The 22,824-nt window shown below is 38.6% G+C and overlaps 1 protein-coding gene and 1 long non-coding RNA gene across 6 annotated transcripts in view; one reads left to right on the top strand and one right to left on the bottom strand.

Moving 5' to 3' along the window:
- Nucleotides 1-22,824, top strand: part of NXN (nucleoredoxin) — a 98,147-nt gene that overhangs the window by 68,358 nt on the left and 6,965 nt on the right. For 2 of the 3 annotated variants that reach the window (XM_072136253.1, XM_072136254.1), the window contains exons 3-7: nucleotides 206-339; nucleotides 1,192-1,292; nucleotides 4,990-5,096; nucleotides 7,148-7,327; nucleotides 12,944-13,068. In XM_072136253.1, coding sequence (XP_071992354.1) covers nucleotides 206-339; nucleotides 1,192-1,292; nucleotides 4,990-5,096; nucleotides 7,148-7,327; nucleotides 12,944-13,068 — 647 coding nt within the window. The remainder of the gene's footprint in view (nucleotides 1-205; nucleotides 340-1,191; nucleotides 1,293-4,989; nucleotides 5,097-7,147; nucleotides 7,328-12,943; nucleotides 13,069-22,824) is intronic. The other variant, XR_011853189.1, reaches the window with a different exon arrangement.
- LOC140118397 (uncharacterized) lies at nucleotides 1,547-20,841 on the bottom strand. Of its 3 annotated transcripts, none has more exons than XR_011853192.1 (4): nucleotides 20,677-20,841; nucleotides 20,473-20,594; nucleotides 9,761-9,827; nucleotides 1,547-1,785 (listed from the first exon to the last, which is right to left on the bottom strand). It is a non-coding gene; the product is annotated as an uncharacterized lncRNA (long non-coding RNA). The 3 variants fall into 3 exon arrangements; XR_011853190.1 differs by lacking the exon at nucleotides 1,547-1,785 and adding an exon at nucleotides 6,033-6,147; XR_011853191.1 differs by lacking the exon at nucleotides 1,547-1,785 and having other exon boundaries at nucleotides 9,616-9,827.

The raw sequence follows: 22,824 nt of genomic DNA, 5'->3' as shown, positions 1-22,824 counted from the left end.
ATCTGTGGCATTATGTACAATTAGGACATATATAGCCATATGACAGTTGTGAAATGGTTCATTGCTATGACAACGGAAAATGTACTACTTATATTCATCAAAATCTATTGTAGTACAGTACTTTACAAAATGATAGTCCTTCTTAGTTCAGTTACATAATGTTATTACTAAATCTGAATTCAATTGTGATTGGTGTTTTACACAGGCTTAGAGTTCCCTTGGGGTCCAAAGCCCTTCAGTGAAGTTATTGCTGGTCCTCTGCTCAGGAACAATGGCCAGTCCCAGGATAGTAGTACACTGGAAGGCTCTTATGTTGGTGTATATTTTTCTGCACATTGGGTAAGTACATCCATATGTATTAGCAATCTGATTAGAGATTAAAGAAACGCAGTTGTATTTTATGATACATGTTCATCTTTTCAATTTGAAAGGATTTGTAGACTCCCATCTGAACAGCAGTTTGGGTTATTTGACATGAATTTTTAAATGTTTTAAATGTATTATAGTAAATGCTTACTGAAATGCAGAAAAGTTTCAACCACAAAAAATATGTTGTCTATACATAATAAAATGATTTGCCACTTTCACATAATATTCACAGATGTGCTGGAATCAAGGCAATAAGCAACTAACTTTTATATCTTTATTTCCATTGGTATGGTCATGGCGATGTTGGGACTGAAGCCCAATGAAGACATACTGTAAAAAAAGGCCTATAAAGTGATAATAGTTTTAAGGCTGTTTTCACACAAACGTATGCATGCCCTGGCCGTGCGCCTGACAGAAGCGGGTTGAGTGCTGCTCATCCTTCCCCAATACATAAGGGAAAAGTGCAGAATTCAAGCTCTATCTTTTTCACGGACACAATACGGTGGAGAATCAAGATGGATGGACGTTTTGTCCATTAAAATGCATGGGATTGTATGCTACCTGTACTGCAAGGATACGGTAGGAACAGCATACTGCTGTTTTCACACGTTCATGTGAAAGCAGCCTAAAGCTATATAAAATATATGTAATAGTTAATGCCTTATGGTACGGTTTCCTTCACATTTGTGAAAGTTATCTTTACGTAAAACCTGGAAAGCACCATCCTTGCACTTTTAGTGAATGCTTTAGTTGAATATGTTATTAATATCAGTCCCTTAAGTGGATAACAGTTTTAAGTACATTTATATGATAACATTTCAGTGTCCTCCATGTCGAAGCCTGACCAGAGTGTTGGTGGAATCTTACCGAAAAATTAAGGAGCTGGGGCAAAAGTTTGAAATTGTTCTAGTTAGTGCGGACAGGTAAGGGTGCTCTTTCTTTACGGTTTACTCTTTTTTGCCGTTTCCCTTTTTAAATCTAAAAATGTCTTTAGAATTCTTTTCATATTTTTAACATATACTATAAGGGGTTTTTATTACAGGATAACGAATTAGTTCTCAAAATTCAGAATTAAATAACTTTTTCTCATATCACTGACCATTTATGTTCTGTATGGCATAGAAAGCAGTTTTGTGTATTTTGAAGGATATATTCAGACAATATGTTGTACATTTTAGTATTTTTTTTGTTTTTGTTGCAATGTTTTCTTTATTATTAGAACATTCACAGAAGCCCCATGGGAGTTTTATTTCACAGTAATTCAAGCCTCCTTGGTTTGTACAGAAATGCAATAGTGACAACTTCACTGGTCTTTGTATGTTCTGGCTCAGTTTTCAGTTTACAGTGTGCCTGAAGCCCAGCCTTTTCCTTATTTATAGCATTGTAGAATACTGTAATTGTGCATTGGTGCCATACCTGTTGAGACAGGAAAGATGATTTGTAATCTAATGAAGTTCTAAAACTGGTTGTAGATGTACATTACACAAGCACAACATGCAGCTATTGGGAAGCATGCACCTGTTTCACATATACAGGGCATTTTGTAAGTATTAGCAGACAATATCATTATGTGTGCATATGGCAACCAGTTGGATATATATTCTGTGATACTCAAAGATCAGGATGTCAACCAATCAGAATGAATATAGTGGGTGGCTTCCAGGGGCAGACTGGGAATTTAAAGTGGCCCTGGAAAAAACTGTTAAAGTGGCCCCATTCTGTGGGCAGGGTCAAAACAAGTAGGCGTGGCCATGTGATGCGGCCAACACGTACATCGCAGAGAAAGACCCTCATACTGCCTCCCTTATACAGGAATATAGCTCCTCTTTTCAAGAGAACACAACTTAATACTGCCTTATATATACACTAAAAAAAATACTACAATACCTTCTCCGATAAACAAGAATGTAACTACTATAATACTGCCCCTAAGTAAAATATATTGTAATACTGCATTTTATGTACTGCCCCAATGTTCAAGAATATAACTACTGTAATAATGCCCCCCTATGTACAAGACTATAACTACTATAACTATTACTAGTTGGCAGCCCTTCCCACTCCCCCAGTATATAGTCAACCAGCAAACCCCCCCCCCCCCCCTAGTATATAGCCAGCCAGCCAGCAAGCAGCCGACGTCATATTCTGTGCGAAGCCGGCGCGTACTGAGCTGTCATCGCCGGCCGGTCTGGATCAAGTAGCGTCGGAGCTTCGAAAGGTGAGTTCATGGTTTTTTTGTTTTCCCATCGGCCCCACCAGTCTCCGAGCGCCCCAGGACCTCCCCGAAACGAGTCGGGATTTCTCCCAAAGGGTCTTATGGCCAGTCCGCCCCTGTTGGCTTCTATGATTACCATTCTATGTGGTGGAAAGGCTCTGTAGTCATGAGGTCAACTTCTGACTAAAAATGATGTTCGCTTCCCCTGTTTCTTGAGATAGAAAGGTTTATGTGCTAGGATCACGCAGTGAGCCTGGTCACCTCTAATTAGCAGTAAATGGCTACTGTACATGCGCTGGAATAATATGGGCAAATGCAACCCAGCTTAAAGGGCACCTACCACCACAAATCTACCTATAAAGGTAGATTGGGTGGTAGGTGGATCAATGGGACGTGAGGATAGCCCTTTTAAGGGCTAATCCTCACGTCCCTGCACTTTTTTAATAACTTTAATTTGGTATTTATTCAAATTTACTTATGCGGCTACCGGGGCGTGGAGTAGCCGCATATGAGATTACACGAGGCGGCTACTCCACGCCCCGGTAGCCATTTTACCCCTCCTACTCACCCATCTTCGGCGCGCAGCTCCGCGTAGCTGCGCGCCCTCGTCCGGCGATCCTGCCGTCTGCGCATGCGCAGAAGAGCAGGCCCGCGCCTGCGCGGTCACAACTCCGAAACAGGCGCGGGCCTGCTCTTCTGCGCATGCGCAGACGGCAGGATCGCCGGACGAGGGCGCGCAGCTACGCGGAGCTGCGCGCCGAAGATGGGTGAGTAGGAGGGGTAAAATGGCTACCGGGGCGTGGAGTAGCCGCCTCGTGTAATCTCATATGCGGCTACTCCACGCCCCGGTAGCCGCATAAGTAAATTTGAATAAATACCAAATTAAAGTTATTAAAAAAGTGCAGGGACGTGAGGATTAGCCCTTAAAAGGGCTATCCTCACGTCCCATTGATCCACCTACCACCCAATCTACCTTTATAGGTAGATTTGTGGTGGTAGGTTCCCTTTAAAGAGAAACTGTCACCTAAATTTTCGGCACTAGTGCTTGAACAAACGCAGAAGTGTTAGAGTGATAGCGTTACCGGAAACCTCCGGTAACGCTATCAAACACTGCGGCGGGGTACAGTGTAATCATCGGACCGCTCCACTCGCTCCATAGGCCGACAGTGACTGCCGCGCGTCAAGCGAAAGTCACCGCCCCTAGCCACGCCTCAACCCCGCCTCCCCATGATTACCTCGGACAGCTTTGCGAGCTGTCCGACAATTACACTGTACCCCGCCGCAGTGTTAGATAGCGTTACTGGAGGTTTCCGGTAACGCTATCACTCTAACACTGCGGCGTTTGTTCAAGCACTAGGAGCTGCTTACTTTAGTATGATGATAAATTGGGTGACAGGTCCTCTTTAATGCACGTGTGTTGGTTAGCGAGCCTGCTCACCAGGCCTTAAAGCAAATCTGCCATCAAGATTTCACATATTTTATCTAATGACAAGTTCCCATAGCCTTTTAAATACTAATTCTCAATCTACTTTTTTAATTAACCTTGTGTTAACTCATGTTAAAAAGTTGAGAAAAGTATACCTGGCTCCCTGCAAGCACACTGCATCAAGTCATGGAGTGATCATCATTATCTGCACACTCTTCCTCATCCCCTCATGCAAACTTGAGCTGACCCAGGGTTGCAAGCAAGTAAGCAAGCTCAAGTCTGCATGAGGGAGGTGGGAGTGATACAAAAACAATAAAAACAATATTTTGGAAGCTACAACTTTTAAGGAATTTTGGTTGGGTGAAATTTGAACACCACTAGTGTTTTGAACGATTGAATACAAACAATTGATCAGCAGTGCCTTGTAAAAATTAAAGATGCTAATTTTTTCCAATATACCTTATTATACCTTATTTTTCTAAGGGGTTAATGAGGAAAATGAATCCCACAGATTGTTACACAATTGCTCTTGAATGCAGAAATACCAATATAACTGTTTAGAAACTTTTGTAGGGGGCAAACAGCAGGTCTCGATAGGGAAATAGACCTACTTGGCTATTTACCATTTTACTGGAATAGTTTTCATATGCTATGTCACATTTGCAGACCCCCTGAGATGCAAGGCTAGTGGAAATACATAAAGAATTACCCCATTATGGAAAATACCCATTTTGACCCCACAGATGCTTTCCAGAAAGTAATGCACAATGACTGGTGCAGAGTGAAAATGGCAATTTTTCAACAAAAAAAGGCTATTTTAGTGCCCAATGTGATATTTCCTCCATTGAATTAACTTATATTTGCCAAGAAGACAATAACCTTTAATTTTCTCTGGGGTTGTTAATTTGGTTGCCATATGACAAAATTAATGCATTTGCTCAGAACACTAGTAAGATTAGATTTGCTTTTCTTTCCTCAGATCTGAAGAATCCTTTAAACAGTATTTTAGTGAAATGCCTTGGTTGGCTGTTCCATATATTGATGAGGCAAGAAGGTCACGGCTTAACAGATTATATGGAATTCAAGGTGAGTACACTGTTTTGTAGCTAAGGGAGTTTATCAATCTTGGTAAAGGACAAGTTGTGGTGCTAGGTGACTGGATCGAAACGTCTATAAAACAGCAGGTCTTGTTAGATATGATTTTGGCTTGAGAGCACAAGTAGATGTCCTTTTAACACTTTCCAAAATAGTCAAATGCCTTAACGCATTCTGGCATACATGTACATTTGGAAATGTGGCCTGTTGCATGTGCAATCCGCAAAGGCTGCGGCGCAAATAGCCGGAATCATTTACAGTAAAAAAAATAAATCATTAAATTATAATAAAAGTCCAATAAATATCCCATTCCCAATTAAAAATGCCTTCTACAGAAAGTGAATATGAGCACCCACATATTTGGTATTGGCAAGTCTGCAACATAATTATACAATAAAATCTCTATTGATCCCACAGGGTGAACTCTGTAAAAAAAAGTAGCATAAATAAACACCAAAAATTGCTATTTTTGCCCAACTATGTAGAGAATAGAATTACTAGAGAGAAACTGCACACCTAATTTTGAGGGGTTTTTTCTAATTTTATCAAGCATAAATGAATACATTACTGTCCTTGTAAAATTAAATGATATTATGGCGGGATTTTTTTTGTGTGAATCCCAGCCCTCAGGACTTCAGGTGGACGTTGGCAGGGAGCCAGGTTCTTTAGTATAGTGACTATATTCTCTGATGTACACATCCCATGTGCTTTTGTCATGTTGTGGGCTTGTGGAGCATGTGATAACCATAAAGTGCTGGAGAGTCAGAGATCATGACGGACAACACCAAAATGGTCACCAACTCCGACTTCACAGCCATGGTTCCTCATACAATCATATATATTGGATTGAGGGCAGCACCTCCTGAAAGTCTGTGCATCAGCTACCTACCTCAGGGGGAGCACATCACATAAGACTGCTTGCAGGAGGACACCTTGAGTTTTACACTTTGACAGATAAAGAAAGGTTGCTGAAGCTTCTAGGTACACACAGATAAGCACATTTTGCAACTTCTTATCTGTGTACACTCTGTGTAGAGGTCCACTGGTGAAGGAATGGGGAGAAAACTGGAAAAATGTTTTTTTTTTTCTTTTAATAAAATATCAAAATTTATTTTATAACAAAATTTACTATTATCACCTGCACTATTTATTTATGGAAGAAAAATGGAAGAATGCAGAAATATGATACATTATTTTAAGAGAAGTTTATTTGCCAGTCCATGGTGAACAGCATATTTTATGGCATTATCTATTGAACGTATACATTTCCTCACATAAGATGTGTGATATTGTTTGCAGCAGTGTGGTTAAGTGCAATGTTTTCTGTTTGTAAGGTTTATTTTATGGGGATTAGAAACGGTTTGTAAAAGCACAAATTACCGTAGATGTAGTAGCTTTACATGAGATCATAAATTAGTATTAAAGAAGCTTAGGAGATCCTGCTGTAAGCACATTGCCCGACATGCTTGAGCATAGACTCGTCTGCTCTGAATCATTCTGTGGTAACAAATTTTCTATTGTATATGTGGGTTAACCATGTGATTACATTCAGACCAGGCTTGTGTAGCATTCCAAAATATTATGTAAACTTATTTTTTTTCATTCAGATTTGTAACTAAAGCCGTGTATCTAAATATCTCTGTGTATGATCACTTATTTGTTCTCAAAACCAACATGGTCTACATGGACTTGATACTGTACTTTTTGTTTGTTTGATCCTGTGGGTATTCTGGACTAGACTTGTTCTGGAAAATCATCCTCTTTGGACTGTTAATTATTTCTCCTCCAAATTTTGGAATCTGTATTTAACATTTAATAATGTGCTCTTTTAAGAGAAGAGGAATGGACACCCTGACTGAATTATAATTTTATTCAAACTAGAAAATGTTTTCTTTTTCTTCACTTTATGCATAGTTTGTTTTTTCACTTCCTGACAATATAAACTTTTTACGTAAGTGCTACATTGCATATATAATACTTGGTTTTGTCTTTCAATTTTACTGGGATTTTATTGAACATAATGTGATTTTCTTTTTTGGCAGGCATTCCAAATCTTATTATATTAGATCCAAAAGGAGAGGTCATAACACGACAAGGGAGAGTGGAAGTTCTTCATGATATTAACTGTAAAGAGTTTCCCTGGCACCCTAAACCTGTTGTGGAACTCACAGAGTTAAATGCCGTTCAGCTGAATGAGGGTCCCTGCCTTGTTCTTTTTGTAGGTATGGAAATAAAATGTTGATAAAATCATAAGTTTAAACTGCCAATGCAATGCGCTGTCTAGAAAACTAGCCTGATGTATTGGATCTATACAAGCAGTTCTAACCAAAGAAAGTTGCACCGAGTGTTAGGAAGATGCCCTGGAGAGTTGGGTAATTATGCAGGACTGTGGAAAATGCTTTTATATTCTAGAATTGTAGCTGGACTTAGTGCATTGATAAACCTCAGAAACCTCAGATAATGAACAAAAGACGCCAACATGTTATTAGTTATTTATCAAAAAGGGAAGCCAAAATGGAAGGAACAAAGTACTTGCAATGAATCAATAGCTTGTAGAACCAGCTTCAGATAATTGATTGAAAGCATTCAGTTATACATAGCTCATCTGGACATTCACAATTAATTTAATTTGCCTGACATTTCTTCAATTAGATGTTATTAAAAAATGTGCCTGTGTGAAGGTAATTACCCATAAATGTAGCAATGTTGTCCCTTAGAAACTGGATTGTTGTCCTTGGATACCACCATCCCCGTACTCTGGCAGTGGTGGCCACACATGTGCTATTGAGGAACCTGATCACCTGGATTCCGCTTTCTTTACTACAGGATGGTTGTGTGACATGCAGTAACTTCCGGACATTTCATATGAAAAACTATTTCTTTCTTTGTTCAATAACTCAGGCAGCGGTGTTCGTAACAATCTCTCATTTATAAGTGACAACATGGCTAAATTTAAAGGAAATTATCTTTACACAGGTATATACTGTATTTTTTTAATAACCTCCAATTGTACATGGCAGGTGAATTCAATTAAATGTGAATGTCTAGATGACAATACGAGGTTACTCCACAGTTTTTCAGTTAGGTTTTGGTCTAGATCTTAACTAGACCACTCTAGAATACGAACGTATTCAAATGAATTCTAGGCCAACTCAATGACTGCACTGTTGGTGTTGTGCATTATGGCCAAATAATTCAACTTGGTCTCTTCATCCAATAGTATTATGGTACATTTGTATTCAGATGCAACTTTTCATTCTCTAAGCATCTGACTTCGGGTTGAAATTGTTGGGTAGTCCACTTTTCGGAAGATGGTAAACAATGTTAATCCAGTGGAATATGTTTTGTGTTGTATATTTGAGGTTCTGTTTTTGCTTATTTTAAGATCTTTTAATGACCAGAATATGTCCTTATCAGTAAAATCATAATGTGTGTACATAACTGTATATTATCCTTACCAGGAATGAGAATCTTTTCTGTAAATACTTGTATTCACTATAGAATAATGATTCTTGTTCATAATCTCTCATCGCTCTTTCTTGTGAATAAAATTAGCAAGTTCCCTATGTAAATGCTAGACATTTATGTGGAAGAACTACAAATGGTCATGTATAGTGTTTAGCCTAGAGCTAATGCTGCTTGGGTCATATTAGATACATGCACTATAATGGAATGTTGACTTTTCTGTCCTGTTGTTTAACAGAGACAAGCTCTGCTGCTTCTATATCAATGGTCAATTATTTTGGTACTTGAATCTAATCCCTCCAAAGTACCAAGCTGAAAGTCAGATCAATGAGTCAATATATAAGTGACATAAAGCAGAGCAGAATGCTACCACAGATTGTGTGAATCAAATGGTATTGTCTGTGGTACTCATTTCAGCTTTTTATGCATATGCAGCAGTTATGACAGGTAGAAACAATAAAATGGAATGTCACTCTGTTAGAAAATGAAAATACATATAGAGTTTGGACATTTGTGAGCAGGCTTTTCCTTTTGTTGGAAACATTTGTGTTACGTGTTACTTGCACTTCTCCCGGCCTCTCTATTGAAGTTGTACACCAGTATAGAGCACCACCATCTAGTACAATATCTATGACAATTAAAAGTACATGTAGATAAGCACACTTATCGGAGCATTGTCAATGCTGAAGGATCCCTGTAAATGACAAATTGTTACATATGCAGTGGATAGCATGTCTTGTAAGATCTTTCTCTGTTAACCCTGGGAACCAGTTTACACTAACTATGGAGACATGACAAACAATGCTTCCATCCAGCCATGATGCCGTTAACCATAGGAGGATTCCTGGCCTCTTGCCTTCTCATCGAAAAGTTTCACACATTTTGATGGCTTGTTTTGCATAACATGGAAAGCAATTTTCAAAAATGCTGACCAGTACGATGCAGATGCCTCTTTAAAGCGTGCAACGACGTTCACACAACAAAACCAGAACTTTAGTAGATGACCCAAATCGAAAGGCATCTGTTTTTCTTTGAAATTTCTCACCCACAGCGGTCATATGTAACCCAACCTTACAACCTGGACAAAGATGTAGTTATTCTGAAGGAGTATTTATATCTCACTCTTACTATAAAGATTCCTTGGAGAGGTAGAACAATTCTGTCAATATCTGCTGTTCGTGTTGTCTGACCTGATTTATAGCGTTGAGTAAACATAGAAGCTTTCCATAGAATGACAGCCAGCAGAGATCTAGAGAACTGTAAGAAATTGAAACAGAAAATATATTGGAAACTTGTATACCTTTAGATCATAAAAAGAATTGCATACATTTATTGTAATGGGAATACCCCTTAAAGGAATCTGTCCATGCACTATATTTGGTACAACTGCTTACTTATATTTACTTGACGATCTATTAGCATCAATACTATACAACAAAGGATGTGTGGTGTTTCTACAAGAAAACTTCTGACCTTTATTCTGACCTTCTTCTTTATTTAGTAACACACGCTATTTTTTTATTTTCATTTATTAATATTATGCTTAAGAACTTCTCTCTGCAAAACTCAATAATGTTGTTGTCATTAATTCCTTTATGTAAATTGTGAATATTTGAAACTTATTTTGAACATATTGCAGTACCTCCTACCATTGACCTGTCTGCATCACAGTGGTAATGCAACATATGAGGATTGTCCCAAGGTGAACGCATTGGGGAAGATTTATCAAGCTGTCTGAAAGTCAGAATATTTCCAGAATATTTCAATCATGGGCAACTAGAAATATTCTGACTTTCAGACAGCTTGATAAATCTGCCCCATTGTGTTTGCCATGACTCTCAGGAAGCAGCTAGATTACAGTTTCCAGTAGCCTATTCCACAGAGGATGCATAGGTGTTGCTTGCAAGCAACCTCTGTATTCAGTTCCCACATGGCTTTAATTCTAAAAGCCGTTTTACAGTGTCATTTCCATGATAGTATAATGCAGATTTTAAATATACCGAGACTGTAGGCTAGTTTGTAGCTAGTTTTACCTTTCCCTATGGACTCCGATAAGGTGGACATGGGAATAGCTCCCTCACTGGTGAACGTGTGTACAAAACACAATGGCTGGGGAATGAAACGACAAGTTGAGAACTGTGTTTTGGAAATTACTTTGACCGCATCTGTCACAGAATTTTACTCGCTGATAGAATCCTATGTGACAATAATCTGGTACATTGAATTAAGCCTGTAAACCTCCCACATTGGCAGGGACTGTGGCATTTTTGTGCTTTGTACAAACTGCTTCCTTGTTTTCTATATGTGTTTATCTCAATCTCGTCTGGGTCTCCATGGTTACAATTTTTTTTCCCTACTAAACAGGGCAAGGGGAGTCACATTCTCTTTCCTTTGTGTGGTCAGTTATTAATTCATGGAAGGCGATGGCTGTTTTGCCTGGGAAGGGAAATGATTCTCTTGTTTCCTGTTTCCCTGCTGAGTGCTAGATCCCACACTATAAAGTACTGTTTATGGATAACTTTCAAAGCCCATGTCAGACAAGAGCTGTTATTATTTCAGTTAATGAGCTTGTTTATTAAGTTATCATTGTGCAGAACAGGATTTTTCCGTAGCCTTTTACATTTTGGAAGTGCACAATCATTCTCTCATGTGGTCACTTGACATCATTTAACACTGCCCTCCCCGTTTGACCAGCTATAGGAACACTTAAAGAGAACCTGTCGATTTTGGGACCCTAAATCACCAACAGGTCCTTATGGACTTGTGGTTTAAGGTCCACAATTGACCAGTATGAAAGTTTTCTGTGGCCTCAATGAAAAAAAAAACCTTTATACTTGCCTACTGTGAGTCTGTTGAGGCACATTGAACTCACATTTTATGATCCTAGTGCCCCCTCTAGCTTTAGTGGGAAGTGAAGCTGGGATAATACGCCTCCTTGTGTATGCTCTTGCAAAGTTGTACTATGCCGGCTTCATTTGCCCCAATGCACAGTAACATTTTTTTTATGGAAACATGTAAAGAACCTGGGAGTGGTTTAGTGTCCTAAATCACCCTGAAAGAGTACAATAAATAATTCCAGCACCTCACCCCCACCCCTTTTACCCTTGGCCTTATATTGTGTTTTATTACTATTAAATATACATAGAACTATTTTCTGTGTGTCCAAGTAGTGTATCAATACTCCAATCTTCTATAGACAGCTGGGAGCAAATAAGTAGGGAATAAGCACAGTTTTCTCTACATAATTTCTACAGGACTTTTTGAAGCAGATTTACTTATACCTTCTAAAAGTAAAAGTTAGATTTTACCATTTTCAATTATTTAAAACTACCTAATTTAACCTTAGACACCACCTATTTGTTGGCATCAAAATTTGGGTGCATTTTTTGAGCTTTCTAAAAGCTTCTAAAACTGTAAATAATTGTTGTAAAAGGCAGATTGCACCAGAATTATTCCACACTAAATCTGCTCTATTATATGTAATCTAATGAACTGCAGGCAGTCCTTGGGTTACGTAGAATATGGGATTTTTAGGTTTGTTCTTCATTTGAATTTGTTTGCAAGTTGGAACAGGTAGATTTTAGAATTGTAACACCAGACAATTTTTTTTTTGGCTCTATGACTATTGGATTTTCACATTTATGTGCTGTCATGGGAACAAGGATTATCAATAAAACTTAATTACAGATACCTTACAGCTGAACGTTGCAGCCTGGAACAAAAGAAAAACATCTAGAAAACATCACCAGAGGTTACAGTGGGCAGGGAGGTCCATCTGTAAGTCGGTTGACCTTAACTCGGGGGCCACCTGTACTTTAATACAGTTGCTTAATTAAAGGGGTTTTCCCACAAAAGGAAATTCTCATATTTCAATCTCCTAGTGATGTTAACACAAAGATCATTTTAACCCCTTACTTTACATTTTTACTCAGTCTTATTGCTGTTGTAGCTCCTATTACTCTCTATGCTGCTCAGTGCAAAATCCCAGGGTGTGGGCGGGGCCTCCCTAAGCAGACCTGGCAGACCTGCTAGTGACCTGACAACTCTTATTCCTTGCAAATAAAAAATAGAAGCTGTTATTTGGAGTGGAATGCTAACAAACAATATAAAGCAGGTGTGGTATAAATTATCAGAATGGCATCACTACAGATTGGTCAAATGAATGCACGGTTCAGTTCCATATGTGGCAAAAAGTATTTTCACAAGAGACCACCATATGTTTGTTGTGCTTTTATTATATGATTTTATTGTGTTTTGTGCTATTACTCCAAGATTAATGTTAATGAGATTTAATGTAGGAATACTACTGAGGTAAATAATTCTAGTACTTGGATTGTTTTTTGTAATCTTAATTTACCCATTATATCTTTTAGACTCTGAGGATGAAGGAGAGTCCGAAGCAGCAAAACAGCTGGTTCAGCCTATAGCAGAAAAAATTATTGAACAATATAAAGCCAAAGATGAGGAAGCACCACTACTGTTCTTTGTGGCAAGTGAGGTGAGTAGAGGAAAGATGAGCCATGTTTGGGATTTCTGTGCAGCAATCATGGCCCAGGACAATGTACATAGGTAAAGTTACCCAAAATAATGCTAAAAAGTAAAGAAAGCAATATGTGACAGAAAAGCAAGCTCTATTCGGTGTTAAGACAGAATGCATATTACATTCAATGATAGAATTAACAACGTAAAGTTCATCTTATAATGAGTGCAGATGGTTATCAACAGAGCAGGTTGACCTGGTTGGGTCTACTTAGTACAGCGTAGGGAACTGGTTTGGCTAAGTGAGAGGCATCTGATTAGGGTCGGGAAGTAAAAGTTCTCCTTCTGGAGACAGTCAATTAAGGCCACCGTGTAAATGTGAATATGACATACATTAATAGCTGATGTGATGTCCTTGACATCAGTTCCTGCTCTGCTCACTTATTCAGAAGATTCACTGGCCGGACACATCTAATCCCTTGAGCAGTAAAGGTCCCAACAGTTTCTAATAGCTACTAGATAGGGAAACCCTAAGACAGCATAGTCCCTCAGTCCTCCCCACAACAGAGACCCTCGTATTGGAATGTTTCTAAGGGTGCTGTCACACGGTGCATTCTTTGCCCATTTTTAAACCCCTTTGCGCACTTGGTTGTAACAGTACGTCCCTGTGGGAAGATCCTTCCCGCACTGGGACATTTTATTACTTCCCGCATGGGGACGTTTTATTACTGCACTGGCTCATGAACTCAGCCCACACCAGAAACAGCGGTTGTCCCAGGGCTGCCCGATGTCTTCGGCAGTCAGATCCCTTCTGGGTCTGACTATAAAATGTCTGAGCATGCCTGCGCATGCCAGGCAGTTTACACTGCTCTACAGTGAATTAGTATTGTAGAGCAGTGTATTAAACTTAATCCAGTGATCAGAGCATGGCTGGTTTAAGTTCAAGCTGGTACAAGTAAAAAAGTTTAAAAAAAAAAAAAAGTAAAGTTTAAAACATTAAAATAAATAAAAATTAAATACATATAAATGTATTTCCCTAAAATGTCACTTTCCTATACAAGCACTTAATAAAGTATAAACACAAATACACCCCCCCCCCCCCACACACACACACACACATATTTGGTATTTTCACGTCAGCTGAAAAATAAGAGTTATGTATTTGGAAAGATGGTGATGCTAAAATTAACATTTTCTCCAGTAAAATTGGGGAAAAAAATTTAAAAAATCTAAATTAATGTAGGTATTTTTGTAATCTTGGCAACCCATAGAATTAAAAATAATATACCTTATATAGTCGGGTATAAACAGAGTTTTCCAGCACAAAAAATGTGCTTAAAAACCCTTACTCGGCTTATACTCGAGTCAATGAGAAAAAAAACTGTACTCACCTTTCCACTGGTCCTCTTCTGTCTTCAGCTCCATCTTTAGCTCCATCTTTAGCTCCATCTTTAGCTCCTGCGGTCCCATCGCACAAACCATGATGTCAGCCGCTTGCCGACATCATTGTTTGTGTGCCGTCATTAGCACACACTGTGATGTCAGCAAGCGGCTGAGGTCATGGTTTGTGCGACGGTACCGCGCAAGGTTTTTTTAAAGGCTGGAGCATGGGGCTGCTGGCTATATACTAGAGGCGCAGGCACTGCCTATGTACGGGGTGGGGTGAGGCACTGGCTATATAGGGGGACAGGCACTCACCATATACTGTGGGGACAGGCACTGGCTATATACTGTTTGAAGTACAATGGGGGACATGTATCACTCCTATTGCTGTCTTTTTTGTGCAATTTTTTGTGAGATCTTTCACAGTTTGATACTTTTTAGGTGCAGAATCAAGGAGCGTACCAAAGTTATCTGCCTCAAGTACTTGATGAAGTGTGCTGTATTTATCTTTGTAACCCAGATGTTTGTTCAACTTGTGCGACTTTTGGGCTCTGAAATTGTCCCATTCTAGCTACCTAATAAGTTCCAAAACAGAGCATGCTAGACCCAGAGTTACTTTTGGTAAACTACTATTTGGTACTAAAAAGGTGCACACCTCAAAAAGTCGCAAAAGTGAGACTAAACAGGCAACTAATGACATGTATCACAAATGGAAAACCTTAATATACCCTGCAATGATTACGTTGGCCAACTACAGGAAACTTGGAAAAAGTGGTAGCTGAAAAACTATGATACATGTGCCCCAATATGTCACAAGAAAACAATCTGAAAATCCCCTGGATATCTTATAACGTTCCAAAGCTATAACCACTTATAGTGACACTGAGCAGATTTGAAAAATGGGGCCATGCCGAGAGGTCCGGAAGGGGTTAAACGTATGCATTTTTTAATGTTTACCATGTGTTTGGCTGGTTTTAATCCATTTCACAGCTGACTACACTTCTAGAAATGAAGATTAACAGATTCAAGCCAGCCAAACGCATGGTAAATCTACAAAACGCATGCGTTTTCAGTCCGTTTAAAAACGGTCTAAGAACGCACTATGTGAAAGCACCCTAAGCTTTCCAGTATCAAAAAAGTATCAAAGGCTCAATGAAGCTCTTAATCAAGTGTCCCTGAAATTATTTCAAAATAGACCTTGCAACATGAATGCTATACATCAAGCTTTTCCCATGAACTATGTAAAATTCCACTATTTTACTAAAATGGGAAAATCCCCGAATGAGTGTCTCAACTCTGTTTTTGACAGATTAACTGGACACGTGCAAATGCCAAGTTACTGAAGCAATAGTAAAATACTTAGTTGATGAAGAAAGCCCTGTGAGCATTCACAGCTCTTGTATAGAAACCTTGTGATGTTCTGTCCAAAATAACATCAATCATTTATACTTGGAAAAGAAACAAATTGGGTTTAGTGGTTTCAGATTCTGGGTGTGGAAGAGTGAGTTCAAGATGATTGCCTAAGTACACAGCACATCTGCAGAGTCGGGCAAGGCTGGGATCACACCTCATTTTACAAGTTCATAGAGAATAGAAGATACTTAACCCAAACTGCTCTGTAATAGAAATCATGCAGCTACCCTTTGCTATATTTCTCTTAGACTTGTCATTCCATAAGTCTTGTATGAGTGCAACATCTGGATAAAGACTCTGCTTCTAATCCAGTGCTAATTCATTGCAGTGTCTCTTCTAGAAGAAGCATGGCACAGGATAACATTTTAGGAATCTTTTTGGGGGCAAGATTCAAATAGAAGTATTTAGTTTTGTGTTATGTTTAGTGTTTAACATTCGTACAGGAAAGCCAAAACCAGGAGTGGGTCCAACAGAGTGAAAGTATAATGGAAAGATTTGCACATTTTCTGTATTTGGAATCCATTTCTGATTTTGGCTTCCTAATACTGACCAGAATCTTATTAATGGTCTAGAATCAGGCAGCACTTGGGGATTGTGTATAAAATTGCCTTTATTATAAGAAATGCTGTACTTTAATTCTGTTCTATCTTGGCTAACAAAACATATGTGATACGAATAATCAAATAATTAAACAGTTTGGTGCTGTAGTTTTCATTCCCATCCATGGAAACAGTATCTGGCCTAAGTATAATAATTTTAACTAGTTCTGGGTTTTCTATCCCCTCTAGGTTTTGGATAGACCATCAGTATAAGATATTGACATTTGTACTTTTTCAGTTACTTTTCCATAGGCTAAATTAAAATCTAAACAAAAGTTGTCTAATGGATGTAAAGCCAATTGCTTAGAAGCGAGTTTAGTCTGGGAAACTCCTTTCTGTATGCTGGAGGGATTTCCTCGACCACTGACCTGAACTAACACTCTGAGCTCAGTCCAGCAATACAAGGTTGGGTCCTCGCCTAACATTGTCACAGTGGATTTCTGTGCTAGGGACTTCTGAATTAGTCCATATTCTTGCATATGATATAATCCTAATAGACTGCATAAGGGTGCAGTCTCATGTTCAGTTTTTCAGATGCAGTTGTGATGCCCAAACCTGGAATGGAGTAAAATTAGGAGGAGGAGCAGCACCTTTTAATTATTTGTCTCAACCCATTATGATCCAAACCTGCTTTTGGCTTCAAAAACTGCATCTGAAAAACTGAACGTGTGACTGCACCCTCACATAGGCATCTGCTATCTGTTTCCAGTGCCAAGCAGAGATAAGGGATAGCCTTAAGCTGCTCTGTTTTGTAATAATTCACTGCTGTGCACTTGGATTGCTTATTTAATGTTTGTTATTATCTTGGTTGTACATTTTTATCATTTTTTTTTTTTTTAAAGAGGTTTCCAGTAATTGAAAATGGCAATTCAGTGGGCCAGCAACATGGTAAAAGGCCACTTACCACTGCCTGTAGCACTATATTTCCTGAGTGTATCACAGGAAACACTGGTGGGGGCAGTGAATCCTTGAGTGGCGCCTCCTATCTTTTCCTGTGCTTTGGAAGACAACCAGAGCATTGGGGAGCTGCAAGTACTGTTTTATTATATTACTGGCTTTGTTATAGAACTCATTCAAATATAATTAGTTTTTTTAAGGCTGAAACAAATTCTTTCCTGTTTAGTGTTATATTTTATATTTAAGCGAGTCTCCTTCTGCATTTAATATGTCTCCATATTACAGAGGATCAGCAGTCAGATCCCTACATTCCTTAAACCAGATGTGCACCCTTTTAGCCATTTATCTATGCAGACTTTACTCTGCCTTGACAGCTCTCTATTCTGCCCGTAATGATACAGATTGAGATTCCTAAGGCAGAAGCTGGAAGAGCCATTTACAATTTGCTAGATTTTAAAGTCTTCTTATAGTATGTTCTTTTACTGTTTTATTACATAAAATTCCTATCTTACTGGAAACTACAAAATCTTAATGTTTTCCATTCAGCCTTTTAAATTTCCTGCAACTCGGTTTTGATGGGTATCAATGGTCAGAGACGCCAAAAATCTATAAATTGATGCAAATCTATTACTCTAATTTTCAGACTATAAATTGTATGTGCACCAAACTGAGGATGATGTGTTACAAACCGAGAGTTTTTATTTAATGGGTATTGTCCACTTTACCTTTTTTTGTAATGTGTGTGTTAGTATGGGCAGGATACAGGTAACTCACCAATGTACCAATCTATTTAAACTTCTGCATTGCTTTCTTTATATGTAAACTAAGGCCTCCTGTCCAATTGGGTCCTGGCAGAGCGATTGCTCTTGGACAGTTAGAGATCACAGGACCCTCGATCTGCAGCCATTTTATGGACATGAATGTCTGACTGATTAGGTAAAACATAGAAGGATTCAATTTACATATCTATAAACTGGTGCAGAACTTATAACAGCTGTATATTGGTGAATTACCTAATATTGTGCCCCCCACACTTACACACACATTACAAAAAACATGAGGTAAAGTGGAACTAGATGGTTGTCCTTTGATACGACCCACCACAGATATGCTATTGAGGTGTCCCACCAGCTGGATTCAGTGTTCATCACCACAGGACAGCTGTGGGACATGCAGTAACTTAATTTCCTAAGCAAAAAATAGATTTCTCTACATAATCTTGCCAGGCACTGTCAGCATAAGTAACCAATGAGCCCTTCTATCAATGATTGAATGTTGGAAGCAAAGGAAGGACTATGGAGTACTTATCAGTTGTACCCACTGCTCCCAAATCTTCTCCAACCTTACTCTAGGTCTTGCTGCTAGTATGCACTAGTGTCCGGATACGGAGCAGAGTGGTGAGAACATTGGGTGTTATGGATAGCACAGAAAAGAAGTGATAGGAAGTCTGGTCTGGGTCTGTATCATTATTTCTTGTCTTTTCTCGGGCTCTCCATTTTTACTTTCTAATCTGATCTAGAGTCTATGATATTTTTTTTTTGTCTGCACTGCCTGTCTGATCTTTTATTACTCCAGGTCTCTCTTTTCTGCATTGGGGTCAACATTATATTTGTGGTCTGCATTTATAATAAATGTTTGTTGGGGGTGTTAACAATAATATTCATTGTCTGGGGTTTACATTATTGTTATGATTTATTATTATATTTTATTTGGTATGAAGTTTGTATTTATTGGCTGATTTGAGGTATGCATTATTTTTCTGGGTCTGTTTTATAATTTATTATTTAGTTTGGTTTGTGTATTGGTCATTTTTTAACTCGTATATTTTTTGTGTTCTGTGGAAATATTTAGTATTAACTGTAGTAGCGAATATTTTAACGTATAAGCTGAGGTACCTATGTTTCCACAAAAAACTGGGAAAACTTATTGACTAGAGTATAGGCCTATGGTGAAAAATGCAGCAACTACAATAAAATGTCTAGCAGAGCCCCCCTTTAAAATAAATTTTCCAACAGAGTCCCCCTTTAAAATAAAATGTCCAGAAGAGACCCCCACTTAAGGGCATGTCCAGCAGAGTCCTCATTTTAAAGGCTTGTCCAGCACAAAAATTGTGCTTAAAATCTCAGTTTATACTCAAATATACATGGTATTTATAATTTCTGTGATAGTTCATGCTTCTTTAGTGGTGATACACAAGGGAATTCCCATCTCGGTATCCACATTTAATTTGCCTTGTAGATACGTTTATTCCATTGGATGTTATTAATTCTTTTTTTATCAGTGTGAGGATAATGTCCCGTAAATGTCACCATGTTGTCCCTTATAAACCAGATGGATGTCCTTGGATACAACCACCCCATACCCTGGAAGCTATGGACAGACATTCGCTCTTAAGGAGCCTGACCTCATGGAGTCAGTGTTTATTACCACAGGATAGCTGTGGGACATGCAGGAACTTTTTCATTTTGTATGCAATAACTATGTGTTATTTTTGTACAATTCCTCCAGCAGAGATGCTTGTATCCAAGGATGATTATCTTGTTTATAACTGGTAACGTGGCTACATTTATGGGCACCTATCTTTACATAGCGGCCTCCCTAGTAATGAAATGCCCTGCAGCAGAGTCCCTAGTAATAAGATAATGAAATGCCCTGCAGCAGAGTCCCTAGTAATGAAATGCCCTGCAGCCCCCTGGGGGTTTTTATATAAATATATATAACTTCCATACTCTCCTTCCGGCGCTGCCCGATGCTCCCTGCGGCTCCTTTTCCATGCAACTCTTCGTCTGTAACAAAGTGGCAGGCAACACATGTGTAACAACATGCCCGCTTTGTTAGCCGCTGGGAGCATTGGGCAGCGCCGGAAGGGGAGTATGGAAGGGTTTTTTTTTTTTTTTTTTTAAATAGACTTGTGTATAAGCCGAGGTGGTGTTTTTTAGCACATTTTTTCTGTGCTGAAAAACTCTGCTTATAAACCAGTATATACGGTAAATGGCAGATGAATTCAATTAAGTGTCAATGCCCAGATGAGAATACTCATGTATGTATTTGAAAATGCAGCTAAACCTGTGCAAATTAAGAACATTTTACAGACAGGAATTGTGTGAACAGAATTGGACGTGCTTTACTACCTGTTGTGCCTAATGGAGCTCTCTTCCTTTTGTATGTCTGTGATCTATCACATTATTCAGTCAGCATAGGAATGATTCTGTATTAGTCTTCACATCTGTTTCTTTTCAGCAGTACAGTCCAACTGTAGAGGAATTAATGCATACAATAGGAGTATATCATTTCAGGATTTCACAGTCAAGCTGCTAGACAATAATGTAACTTACCGTGGCCAAGTCTCCTCTTTAGTGTCCTCACTTCATCTCCATCCTACCTAGAGCTCTCGCTTGTCATCAGTGATTGCTTATCTGTGTGTCTGCTCTATGCTTTACAGTATACACTAAGTCAATCAGATGATACCTATCAGCAGTATTAAAGAATGTTAGAGAAGTATGATGTAGCTGAAATGTGGTAATCCCTTTTTTTTGTTGAGAGATTTAGCAAAACTAGTTAAAGTTTTTGATTTGATGCATTATTAGGCAAACATACCTTGAGAATGCTGTAGCTACACTGATGCAGGATCATATCTTTGTTAATCCCTGTTATTGATTGCACAAGTTACAGGAGCTTGTATTACACACAGGGCTTAGTCCAGACAGGACTAATCAACCTAAACTGGATCACTCATACACAGTAGCTGGTGGATGGTGCAGCATTTGATTATTCTGCTTTCAGGCACAAAGCCAGGGATTGCATCATTCTCTGGTGCAGTGTATAACTAATGTGCTAGGGAAAGCGCTGAGCCAGGCAAATGAGCGAGACCGCTTTATTATTATAATTTTATAATTGTTTTATCAGCAAAACCACTCGGCTAAGGGATTAACCAAGATATGATTCACAATTAATGTAGCTACAGCATTCTCAAGGTATGTTTGCTTCATAATGTATGAAATCAAATGGTTGGTTTCCTTTAAAAGGGAGTTTCCAATGGCAGCCAGCTTGCTGCTCTTCTAGGGACCCCTGGACTTGTAACACTGTGTACACATTTATTTAACTAATTATTATTTGCCAATTGTAATAATGGGGTTTCTCAGTGAAAAATATTATATACAGTAGATCAAATATTAATATATAGTACTATTATATAGCCCCTAAAAGGACTATGCAGGGACCAGTAAATAAGAAACCTGTACTTACCACTCCGTTATCCCTTTCTGTGGTATCAGGAGAGCCATTGGAAGTTGAGGAGACAGGGAGCATCAGGGTAAGCAGTAAGTAAACTTACAGCTTGTTTATCACAATGGGTTAATGTGTATTAAACATATTATTCCAATTTCCTTCTATATGATCCCTCACCTGCTAAAATTCTATGGCAGTATTTTCTACAAAATAATTCTGTTGCATTAGTCTTCTGAGAAATACTGCTTATATATAACAGTCTATGTACAATGTACTGCAATACAGGCAGTTATGTACAAGATAGGGACCGGAGGGTTGTACTTAAGTTGAATTTGCTGGTAACTAAGGATGCATTAGCTGGTGCAATCTCACGCTTCCTTAGTTACCTGGAATCTCCGGCTTCTAGTGCACTGGCTGGTAACTAAGGAAGCATGAGAACGCACCAGCGATCAATTCCACCACCAAATACAACAAGAAAACATGTAACTTTGTCAACTAAAATATCTACAAGATATGGAAGGAGAGGAGTGAAAAACGGAAATAAAAAATTAATATACAAAAGACCAGAACTGTGTGTTATTACCGTAGTTAAGTTACATTGTTTGTCTATTATTGGGATTTGAATTACTTGGATTCCTTCACTGACTTGAATATGAAAATATGATACATTTGTTATTTAATTGATTTGCTTAACCTTTTACTAATACTTATCCATAAAACACTACTTGATGGGTAATAGACACATAATATTAATATGTGACATGAGCAAAGTGTTCTTCAGCACTGTGATAAAATTTCAGCAGGTGAAGGCATGTAGCATAAGGGGAGTGACAAACCATGACAGCTGAATGACTTTGACACGTGCTTCAAGTGTTTGTTTATGCGCTGTTACAAATGTCCATTTTTTTACAATAATCCTGTAAAGGAAGAAACAATTAAAGTGATAGTCCACCTTTTTAGTCATTAACCCCTTAACGCTCTGCGCCGTAGCTCTACGGCGCAGAGGTATAAGGGATGTATGAAGAGGGCTCACGGGCTGAGTCCTCTTCATACAGAGGTGGGGGTTGTTGCATATTGCAGCAAACCCCCACCGCTAATAACCGCGGTCGGTGCTTGCACGATCGCGGCTATTAACCCTTTCAACGCCGCCGGCAAAGTCGCGGGCGCCGCCATCTTTATTACGATCGCCACGCGATAGTGAAAAAAATAAAAAATAAAAAGTTTAAAAAATAAAAAAACTTAATAAAATATTAAAA

The sequence above is a fragment of the Engystomops pustulosus genome, chromosome 2 (genome assembly GCF_040894005.1).
Source record: "Engystomops pustulosus chromosome 2, aEngPut4.maternal, whole genome shotgun sequence".
NCBI classification, from domain to species: domain Eukaryota; kingdom Metazoa; phylum Chordata; class Amphibia; order Anura; family Leptodactylidae; genus Engystomops; species Engystomops pustulosus.
This window is presented reverse-complemented; position numbering and strand designations above follow the sequence as displayed.